At 38.4% G+C, this 12,048-nt stretch overlaps 1 protein-coding gene across 3 annotated transcripts in view; it reads left to right on the forward strand.

The window, feature by feature from the left end:
* The window catches only part of mon2 (MON2 homolog, regulator of endosome-to-Golgi trafficking), a 79,020-nt gene that overhangs the window by 12,870 nt on the left and 54,102 nt on the right, over positions 1-12,048 (forward strand). For all 3 annotated transcript variants that reach the window (XM_062982542.1, XM_062982543.1, XM_008111085.3), the window contains 8 exons: positions 5,275-5,402; positions 6,495-6,626; positions 8,103-8,232; positions 8,638-8,735; positions 9,628-9,753; positions 9,956-10,150; positions 11,486-11,610; positions 11,825-11,964. In XM_062982542.1, the coding sequence (XP_062838612.1) occupies positions 5,275-5,402; positions 6,495-6,626; positions 8,103-8,232; positions 8,638-8,735; positions 9,628-9,753; positions 9,956-10,150; positions 11,486-11,610; positions 11,825-11,964 (1,074 nt within the window). The remainder of the gene's footprint in view (positions 1-5,274; positions 5,403-6,494; positions 6,627-8,102; positions 8,233-8,637; positions 8,736-9,627; positions 9,754-9,955; positions 10,151-11,485; positions 11,611-11,824; positions 11,965-12,048) is intronic.

Here is a 12,048-nt window from a genome sequence, read left to right on the forward strand (position 1 = left end):
AGGCGGGGCCAGGGCACGCTGGGCGGGGGGGGCAGAGTTGGCCCCGCCTCCCACGCTACCCCCGCTCGCCCGTCTGGCCTTTTGTAGCAGGCCAGACTTCAGCGGAGGTTCCTCCAGGCCGCAATCGCGGCCTGGAGAAACCTCCGCTGAGTCTGGCCTGCTACAAAAGGCCAGACGGGCGAGCGGGGGTAGCGTGGGAGGCGGGGCCAGCTCTGACGCCGCTCCCCCCCCGCCCAGCGTGCCTTGGCCCTGCCTCCCACGCAACGTGGGAGGCGGGGCCAGGGCACGCTGGGCGGGGGGGCGGCGTCAGAGCTGGCCCCGCCTCCCACGCTACCCCCGCTCGCCCGTCTGGCCTTTTGTAGCAGGCCAGACTTCAGCGGAGGTTCCTCCAGGCCGCGATTGCGGCCTGGAGGAACCTCCGCTGAAGTCTGGCCTGCTACAAAAGGCCAGACGGGCGAGCGGGGGTAGCGTGGGAGGCGGGGCCAGCTCTGACGCCGCTCCCCCCCCCCGCCCAGCGTGCCTTGGCCCCGCCTCCCACGCTGCGTGGGAGGCAGGGCCAGGGCACGCTGGGCGGGGGGGGAGCGGCGTCAGAGCTGGCCCCGCCTCCCACGCTACTCCCGCTCGCCCGTCTGGCCTTTTCTAGCAGGCCAGACGGGCCAGGGCGCACTGGGCGGGAGGCGGGGCACCGTCAGGGCGGTGCCCCGCCTCCCGCCCAGCCTGACGGCGCCCCCCCGGGCCTGCGCCCGAGGCGGCGGCGTCAGGTGCCTCATTAGTGGGGCCGGCCCTGTTTCCTGGTGTTATATTACACATTGTCTCTGGGGAAAGCCATTGAAATATATACATATACATTTTATTCTAAAATAAAAAAACAAAAACCATCCACTGAGCACTTGAAAGTGTATCTTCCCTTTTCCCTATTGGATCCTTTGGTACCTTCTTTAATTACCATGTCATAGAGCACCCTTACCAGATCACAGGTTCATTAACAATACAATTTAAACCCAGGAACAAGTAAGCAAGAGCTGTACTCTCCCATGATGCAAGGAAGCCCTGTTTCATGGTCACTCAAGGGGCAGGCTCCTACTTCACAGGGCTGTAGCAGTGCATTATGACAATGTGTCTGGTTTAATTCGCACAGTACTTGTTCAGTGAGTCCAACACTTGACAGCTATAACCTTTTTTTGACATTGCTGGTGTATCAGACTAAGAGCTTTTGTAACTTGTGTGAAGCTTGGTACTTTCTCTATTTGTAAATATAACACCTCATAGCATACTGTTTTCTTATTTTATTTAGACTAAGAAAAAAGTACTTAAATGCAGCTAATTGGCAAATTAAAGCTCCTATATTTCCATCATGTTGATTTGACTTATAGCAACCTTATAAATGAGAGCTATTATTAACAGCCTTGTTTATATCTTGCATATTCAGGACCATGACTTCCTTGGTTGAATCTATCTGTAATGCAGTTTTCCTCTTTTCCTAGTGCCTTCTACCTTACCAAGGACTTTTGTTTTTGTTTTATCCCTAGGGTCATGGCTTCTCATGATACAGATCATCCCTTATCCGAAATAATTAGGGCTAGTGGTTTTTAGTGGAGTTTTTTCAGATTTTGGAATACATACATATATATAATCTTAGATATGGGAATCAAAATCAATATGACAATTTTTTAGTTTATACACATAGCCTTATGGTATTTTGATACATATAAAAAATGAAGATGAATATTATGAACTGGGGAATAGTGTTTAGAACAAAATTTGATTGTAGGTGAATGATTCATTATCTTGAGCATTAGCACTGCCAGCAGAAATATATATAATGGCTTCCATGTACATTAGTTTCCTGTTAGAGGGCTGATTATTTTAGTCTGTGGCATCAAAAACAATACCAAAATGAATTTCACAGTTTTGTAGTTTTACTTAACTAGAGTTTGAAAAACTCCTTTTTTGTTATATAAACCTACTCATATTGTATAACAATATATACTGGAACAGTAGCCCTTCCCCTTTTCTTTACTACAACACTTCTATTTCATTTTTCTTTTATTTTCTTGCTATCGTGATTGCTGACATAAGTGGGAAAGCTATGACAGGTAACACCAGCTATACATCCAAATTCACAGTAGAGTCTTTGTTGTCCACTGAAAGTTAAGTAGGGATGACGCCAATATTTGCAGAATACACTCCTAGAAAGATAAAGAAAACCCTGACACATGTACTTAATAATCTGTCCTTTCAAGGTAGTGTGTCATACAACAGAGCTTCAGCTGAGAATCACAAATCCATTGCAGGTTCACATGGAAAGAGGTGGTCTTGCAAATAATCCTGAATTGAACTTAGAAGTAAAATTGAGACCAGTGCAGTTAAGTCAAGAGTGGCATTGCATATCTTCCAGTGTAGTACTACTCAAGGTAGTGGTGCACAGGCTGGTGCTAGTCAATTATCTGCCAGTCCATGGTGATTTTCCGTGAAGAAGGAGAACGTCATAGCCAGTGGCACAAATATGTTATTTGTCCCTGGAACTGATCCAGTTTAGCATATCAAATCATACTTTTTTGCATTACATATGTTTGTTTTGGATTCATTTTTTAGTGTCCTGTTGACTTCCTTTAAACTGGCTTTGTAATTTGTAATTTGTTTTAATTATTTTATTGTTTTACTTTTTAAAAATTACTTATCAATTTCAAGCCTTCAACAATACTATTACTTTTTTAGTGGAAAGAGGGGCTATAACTTTAATAAATAAACTTTAGGAGAAAATTACTACATAGTATAGTGGTAAGAATTGAATCAGTAGATGTTGCATTATTAGGTGTACATCCTTCTGCATAGCTACAGTTCTAAAAATTAACTTCGTTTTCTTCACAGTTGATAGATGTTTACGTTATGTATCCCTTGTCCAGAATTCCTAAATCCAAAACAGGTGGCTGAGTTAGTGACACTTTTGCTTTCTGATGACTCAACACACACGAACTTTATAGTGTATAAAATTGCCTTCAGGCATAAGCATTAGGTATATATGAAAAATAAATAGATTTATTGTCAAAGGTCAGACGTCAGCCAGTAAGATATAGTTTATTCAAAAAATAACTCAAAAATCTCAGCACAAAGTCCAGAGAGCTCACAACACTTTAACTTCAGTGTGATTAAACGGTTCAGAGCAAGAAACCTCAAAAAACGTTAACTGAAATATAATCTGGATTATCCGGAGATATAATCCAGATTAAACCAAAGTGCTTGAAAACAGCTCAAAATTGCCAGGCAAGGTCAAAACAGCAAAACAAACAAGGGCAAGAGTTCCCAAAACCCAAAAGTACAGCAAAAAGCCCAAAACTAAAGAGAAAGCCCAAACCGGGCTAAAGTTCTTCGCCAAAAGCGGTGCGGGCGAACAATGCTGGAAAATGCTGAGGCAATGGCGACGAGCCACTGCAGAGTCGAAAGCCAAGCCAGATATCAGAGGAACGAGACGTTGTAGCGAAGTCAAACCAGTCCGGAGTCAGGAATCAGCCACGGAGGTCAGCCACAAACACGGGAATGATGCCAAGCCGAGTTAAAGAGCGAAGAGATATGCCAAGTCGAGTTCCAGTCCAAGGTCCAAAGGGTGAAGTCGTCACAGCAAGGTCCACGTTGTGGGATAACACAAAGAGCCAAGACAATGGAGGCGAGCAGCAGCTAATGCAAAATAGTAATAACAATGCAGTCCACACAGAAAACCCACACAGTTCCAGCCCTCCATCGTAGAATAACCCGGATTAAACTTACATCGGTTGCAAAGTCCCAAGCCAGTCTTCGGAGTCAAATACAGGAAACCCAATGGCGCCCAACAACACCTTGCCACACGCAAGGGACTATGGCAAAAAAAAACCCCAATTTATTTAGTTTTCCTTGAGCGTCCAAACAACCAATGCCTTAGGATCAGGTGTCCCAAGCTCCTCATCAGAATCCGAGCTCCAAACAGCCAACGCCTTAGGATCAGGCATCCCAAGTTCCTCATCAGAGTCAAAATCACTCTGCCTATGCCCAACCCTGTCCACACCTGCGGAATCGCCCTCATTCCTCCAGGCAGACCATGTGGGGTCTGCTTCTGAAGAAACCCAAGCCTCTCCAGCATCCTCAGCATCCATGGGCCCAGTTTCCTCCCCAAGATCCTCCGGAGCCCGTGCCCAGTCAATGCCAACCCCTTCCGCCACCACCGGGTCCTCAACAGTCATTTCCACCTCAGGATTCCCTTCCAACTCCCCAAATGAATCCTCATCTGAGGATTCCTCATCTATCTCCCTGACTCTCTTCCTATGTAAATCTTCCAGCAAGCCCTCCTCGCGAGGATTCTTCCTTCCCCTCCTGATCCTACCATTATCACTCACAGCCTCAGAAGACTCATTCACAACATTTATGTTAAGCCTTGGGTCCCATCTTTGAGATATCACATTATGTATGTATATATAAATATTTCAAAATCTTAAATCCAAAATACTTCTGGTCCCAAAGCACTTCGGATAAAGGGCATGTAACCTGTTACTCTGAATATAGTTTAGTACCTAAAATGTAATTTATAGTTCCTGTACAATGACTTTGAAAACATAGCACAGGTTTAATTCACTGATTTGCAAAATGGTCTGTATTAACTGAGGTAAGTTCGGCAGCATGATATTTATGTTAGACAGTCTTCTCCAAACTTTTACCCTCCAGATGTGTTGGACTATAACTCCTATCAACCCAATCCAGTAGGGCCATTGATTCATTATACCTATAAATTACCAGATTGGATTCAACTGATATACAGAAAATGTATAAGTGAACCCCCATAGCTGAAAGGCTTTAGGTAGAAAATGGCATAAGTGTAGTTTTGTTCAATAATCCAAGAGTATGTGTTGTATGCAGTCATTGTTTTAAACTACAATGTATTCATCAGACCATTGGCCTGTCTAGATAGGTGCTGGCTGCCCTAAGTGATAGAGGTGTTCTTCTAGAAAATCTCAGATGTCTTTCTTTGCTCTCCTGCTCTGGTTCATATGTAGTAAAATGGACACATAAGAGAAACAACAAAACAAATACTATTGGAAAATTTGTGTGAGGTATGACTGAAAAACTGAGGGGAATAATGTGCTAACTAACAGATAAAAGATTTGTTCAAAATAATTCTTACCTGACATTATCAATTTCAGCTAGGATTTCCAAGATAAAAATTATTTTTCTTCTTGAGTATTTTTTATATATTTTTCCTTAAATTTCATTCCCTTGCTGATCTTATCTCTTTCCCCTCTCTTATAGCTTTGAAAGAGAACAGCTCAGAAGTGGTTCAGCCTTTTCTGATGGGCTGCGGAACAAAGGAACCAAAGATAACTCAATTATGTTTAGCAGCTATACAGAGGCTCATGTCTCATGAAGTTGTTTCAGAGGTAAGACTGGGAAAGCCTATGTGAATACTATAAAAGTACATCCCAACTTCATACATAGATGAAGACTTAATAATAAAATTGAGTGTAAATCATTAGGCGTGTAAATCAGCCCAGGCTCGATACAGATGTAAAGCTGTCTTTTTGCTCCTATGTTCATGCAACTTTTCCTTTCAGTGTTAGCCAGTTACAATTACTGTACTGTAGTATCTTGAGAACTGTGGTGATAGAATATACTATATTAAATATTGAGCTTAGATCAGACTGACCCACCTCAGCCATAAACCTCGCTAAGTAATCTAGAGTCAATCTCTGCCTTTTGGCTGATTCTATTTTATAAGCAGGTAATGAGAATCACATTAGGGTAAAGAGAATCATGTAGACTGGCTTGAACTCATTGAAAGCCGGTATAAATATCTAGTAAATAACACTGAGCCACAGACACTATTCATGGTTTTAAATAAGTATGCTGACTGTTAATTTGATTTGATTAGTGTTAACTTTGATGATGTTGCTCAAATTTGAAAAGAAGGATAGGATTATGTTGACTCATTACAGCAATATTTTTTACATCCCAGTCTTTCCCAGTTCAAGCTTTATTGCATTCTGCTGCAGACCTGCTACTGCAACCTAACATTAGAGTCTGTGTGGGACATAAAAGGCTTTGTAAAAATAAATCTCACTGTCAAGTCATTTATTTACGCTTCCTTGTGATATATAAGTATATAAACTAATATAATGAAGACACTGATATAAAGATTTTTCTCTTTTAGCTGAATATTTTAAATGAACAGGTTTTAGCAGTATTAAGAAGAGGTATGCCATAAAGCCTATTGTAATGGATCCTAGAGATTAAATGCATAGGTTTCAGCCTGAAAAACTAGTATCCCTCTATGATTTATTAATTTTTTGGTAGCTATAGGTGCTAACATTACCTTAAAATTTCTGAATAGAAATGTGAAAATACAACAGACACACAACCATGGGCAGAAAATATTTTCAACGTGTAATTATTGTAATTATTGACATATACTTCTTAGCCATTTCTATGTCTAATACTTGATGCTTCAGTAATCTCCAATAATTTCTTTCAAGGTTGCAGCTGGGAATGTTATTAATATGCTTTGGCAACTCATGGAAAATAGCCTTGAAGAGCTCAAACTTCTTCAGACTGTTCTTGTGTTATTAACTACCAATACAGTTGTCCATGATGAAGCGCTTTCAAAGGTAGGGTCTCAGTCTAACGCAAATCACAACAGCAGCAATAACTATAACAATTGTGTTATGCTAATGAAATGCTGATTTTGCAGGTTTTTCAATTTCCTAGACCATTTTTCCACATGACTATATATCTTTAGGGAGGCAAATACCACCAGGTTTGTTTATTTTACACTATTCTCAGTTTTTTGGATTAAAATGCAATTTCAACTGTGAGATTTTACACACCAAGAGAGAGTGAAATTGAACCATTGTCTCATGGGTGCTTTTAGCAATATCACTTTACCCAATTACAGTATTATGAAAAGGATAACATAGATAATCAACTGATATGGTAGTCTGGTTTAATTTTTTTTTTACTAACAACTACATTTCATCTTTAATAATTGAATGTCAAAATATGTACATTATCTAGAGAAGTATGCTTTTGACATTTATAAACTGTTTATATTTTCTTGCATTTTCTGTTGGTTTATTGACTTAAAGTGCAAAATACCCTCAGTAGTTATCACCACAATTGGAATAGTGCCAAAAATAACTTTCCTAGTCGAAACAAAAGCAACTTTATAGTAGGTGAACATCATGGGACAATAGTTATTCAAGAAATTTGAATCATTTTTGGCGAAAGATCAGATTAACTCATGTAAAATGTCCTAATCAAAAAATAGGCATATATTTATACCAGTTTTAATCTGCTTATATTCCAGTTTTGTAGCAAGTACCCTATGAAAGCCTTTAAAAATGCCAGTTAAAATGCAAATAAATAAGATATTAGACTTCATTAAGAGCTTCGTTTAAATCTCTCAATAAAATGAGGTTCACATTTGTAAAGCAGCTACTGAGTAATCAAGACACATGCATGAGATGGTTGTGTTGGAAACAACTGTGGGAATCACATGATCATCTTTCTTACTCACTTGTAAATTCAAGATTACCTAGAATCATAAGATTTTTAAGAGACCACAAGGGCCATCCAGTCCAAACTCCAGCTATGCTGGAAAAGCACAATGAAACACCCCTGACAGATGGCCATCCTGCCTCTGTTTGAAAGCCTCGGAGAAAAGAGCTTCCACCACAGTCCGAAGCAGTGAGTTCCACTATTGAACAGCTCTTGCAGTCAGGAAGTCATTCCTAATATTCAGATGGATTCTCCTTTCCTGTAATTTGTACCCATTACTACGACTCCTACTCTCCAGGACAGCAAAAAACAAGCCTGCTCCCTCTTTCTTACGACACCATTTCAGATATTTCAACATGGCTCTCATGTCTTCTCTCAAACTTCTCTTCTGTAGGCTAAACATCCCCAGCTTTTTAAGCTGCTCCTCAAAACTTGAGGTTTTGGAATCTGAACATTTCCATGGTTTAATTTCTGTATTGGTTTCTTTAGAAAGATTGGAGGAATTGTCATCTAATTTTGTTCTTATTGTTACATGTATAACTTTAAGACAATTTAGTTTGTATAGTAAAAAAAATTACTTTTTTTAGGCAATTGTGCTCTGTTTTCGGCTGCACTTCACAAAAGATAATATCACAAATAATACTGCAGCAGCCACAGTACGGCAAGTAGTTACTGTTGTTTTTGAAAGAGTGGTTGCAGAAGATGAACATTATAAAGGTGTGTATATTTTTATATTGTAATGAAAATATAATTTTTATTTTCTACCCATAGTAAGATACTGTTTGTAAGAAGCACGGTTAATCTCTCTAAGAAAATTTGTCATATTTGTATGCAACTACAGTACTGCTTTCAGAGAGTTCCAAGGTTCATATACAGGCTTTGTCCTCAAGAGACCTAAGAAAAAGAAAGTAATCCAGTGAGTTTGCTAACTAAATGGGGATTTCAACCTAATTCTCCACAGTTCAGATGGAAATTCATACACTAGGCTTCCCTAGTTAGCAAAATCAAGGTCACTTCTCAAATAAGTTATGTCAGCGAATGTATACATAATATATTAGTTGAAGTAAATAAAGATATGCATGGATGTTCAATTTATGATGTTATATTCTGGGTTATATGCAGATATTGTTGAACAACCAGTAGGAATTCAAGGAAACAGTAACAGAAGATCTGTCAGCACCTTGAAACCATGCGCTAAAGATGCATATATGCTTTTTCAGGTAATGACTAGCATTTTAATTTTTATTATTAGGCTGTATTTTATAAACTGTATAATTTATATGCTGATCAGTTTGTCTATAAAGGCAATAACCACCCCAGTTTTTATACCCATTTTAATGGAAATTGGTTTACACAGTGTTTTGAAGACATACTAAAATGCTGTATAATGAGCATTCTAAGTATCACGGATGCAAAGTGAAGCATTCAAGACTTACTCTACATTTTATTTATAAAAACTTCAGACTTCAGTCTCTGGTTAAAGTGCTATATTTCATGGTAAAGTAGTGAAAGGTAGGAAATTAGTCCATCCCAGGAGAAACTAAAAGTAGTAATGACATTGTCTATTGTCCCTGCCATAGTGCCACTTCTGGCCTTCTTGAATATCTGGGTGGAAAATGATGAGGCAGCACCAGCACTTTGCCCTCTCTTTGGAATGACTTATCCATGATCATATCATTTGGGGTTTTGGCCCCAAAACCTGCCCTTCACTTATATCTGGTACATTTGCTGCATGAGAGAAGAATAACAAATTGATCAAATGTCAACATTGTAAAAAGGAAAGGGGGAGTAATACTCATTGTCTGTTACAGAAACTGTGTAGTTATTTTGGCTTTTTAGCAGATTCTAAAAAGTTGTTCAAATTAGAGAACTATCAGATTCAGTTAACTGCAGCAAATGATATAGGTTCATTAAGCAAATATTTTGTCTAACCATTATTTTCAGATTTTTTTCAACATGATAAAATTGTGATGATTTTATTATGGAAACATGGGGACATTTTCAAGTTGGAAATATCTAAAAGGCATCGAACTATAGATATTTTCCTGGATGATTCTAGTGAATAAAATTGAAAGGCAATTTGTTTTGAATTTATTTGTTTTGTTTTTTTAGGATCTTTGTCAGCTTGTTAATGCTGATGCCCCATACTGGCTTGTAGGCATGACAGAAATGACTCGAACATTTGGCCTGGAGCTGCTTGAGTCTGTCCTCAATGATTTCCCACAAGTGTTTTTACAGGTGAATACCTCAGTTTATTTTTTAACTGCAAAAAAGGAAAGCAATTTCTGATTTGAAGTTGTTAAAAACAGTGTTTTCTTTATACAATTGGACAAGATTGTTTGATTTAGCACTAGTCAGATTATAAGTAATTGATGTTTTTCGGTGGTTAAATCTGGATTCATGTCATTCTGAACATTTGTTGACTTCTTTTCCTTTCCAGCATCAAGAATTCAGCTTCCTCCTAAAAGAAAGGGTTTGTCCACTTGTGATAAAACTCTTCTCACCAAATATCAAATTCAGACAAGGTTCCAATACTTCATCCTCACCAGCACCAGTAGAAAAACCTTATTTTCCTATATGTATGCGCCTTTTGAGAGTTGTTTCTGTATTGATCAAACAGTTTTATAGTTTGCTGGTAAGACTTACGATTTAATGTCACTACTATATACTGAATATATTTTAATTCCTTGAAGTGCTCCTGGGTATATTTTATGTAATAATGATAATAATAATAAATTTTATTCATACCCCACCCCCTCTCCCAGAAGGGACTCTGTGCGACTTACAGCAAACCACAAATACAAAGAATGATATAAGCAATACATAATAGACAACAGTAAAAATATCATTTAGTACAATTAAAATAACATAAGCATTAATAAATAGCAATTTAAAAGCTATTTGCCCTCTTAAAACATGACTAGCATTCTCATGGTCGTTCAAATCCTGTAAGTAATTAGATCCAGTCCAATGGGTCACAAAACATGGAATAACAAGACTTCTTGATTCTGAAATGTCAAGAAAGAATAATTGCAAAAATGTATTTATGTCCAACCCTTTGATTCCTTCAAACGTCTCCTCAAAAACGTTTTCATAAAGTTTTAGACAGAATAGGTATTTGTAACTGAGACAGTCAGATATAAGTTCTATATGATTCCTGTCCCCCCCCCCCCCTTTCATCTTGTGTTTCTTTTATATCTACATTTCAGATAGTGAACTGTCCTCTCTTAGCTGTGGTGTCATTCACATTATACCATGCACCTGAGAGCATTTATAAATAATCATGATGATATGTACATCCTCATGTATAATTTGAAATCATGTATTAGTCAAGGACAGGTTTTGAGACCAAAATTGTGGATTTTGATATAATCCATGGATAAGTTGGGAGTCATTCTGCAAAGAGAGGAAAGCTCCAAGGCCATCTTAAGGAGCCAACAGCCCCTGACCATCATTGCCATTTCCATACCCAAGCACTCAAAAAAGGCCAGTAGTGGCATTACAGAACAGAGAATAGTGGGAGCTGGTACTTCTTTTAAGTTATCCCTCTCACCACTCTACTCAGAGAAGTAGACAGTTCCTTTTTTGATAAGTTAAGGAGTACTCACATTGACCCATGGATAATTTGATCCAGTTTTGGGGGGGTTGGGTTTTAGACTAAAATTTCTAGTCATATATACATGAGTATATAGGGTAGCTTTATTACTAGTAGTACTAAAACAGAATGTGATTTTCGTTGTTTGTTTTGATAATAATGGGATGTTTATTTCAAACATTAGGAAATAGGAATAAAAGTGCTATTCTGTACATGTCCACTCAATAGCTAATTTCCTTGAGTTCAGTATAATTTACTAGGCTTAATGGTTTTTACAGAGAGGCAATCGTTTTATCCTTAGGTAAATTTTGTGTTAATGGATTTTAACTCTCAGAGATTGTAATTTTCTTTAATGGTTAAACTGTTTTTCTTCAGGTAACTGAATGTGAGATCTTTTTATCATTGCTTGTGAAGTTTCTGGATGCAGATAAACCTCAGTGGCTAAGAGCCGTTGCAGTAGAATCTATACACAGACTTTGTGTACAACCTCAGCTGTTAAGGTACTTAAGTAAATTATTTTAAATTAAAAATTTAATTTCAAAGCAATCATTTATAGGATTCCTGTTAGGCATGCCTCCCTTTGCTTTAGCTCTTGCATTTAGAAAATGAAGTCTGTCTGTACCTAGCTCATAATTTCCAATCAATATAGGAACACTGTTCCTTTTGTTGATTAACTTATGAGTTTTCTAAATTAAAACTTTTAATATTTGACAGGTCCTTCTGCCAGTCTTATGATATGAAGCAGCATTCGACCAAGGTATTTCGTGACATTGTGAATGCGCTGGGATCATTTATTCAATCACTTTTTCTTGTACCAAATACAGGAAATGCAGCAGTTGCTGCAAGCCAAACAGGTAAATTGTACATTCATAATTTATCCTGAATTATTTACCAAAATATTTATTTTAGAAGCAAGATCTGTTTATAGTCAGGAGTTT

Source organism: Anolis carolinensis, chromosome 5 (genome assembly GCF_035594765.1).
Source record: "Anolis carolinensis isolate JA03-04 chromosome 5, rAnoCar3.1.pri, whole genome shotgun sequence".
In the NCBI taxonomy this organism is placed as follows: Eukaryota; Metazoa; Chordata; class Lepidosauria; order Squamata; family Dactyloidae; genus Anolis; species Anolis carolinensis.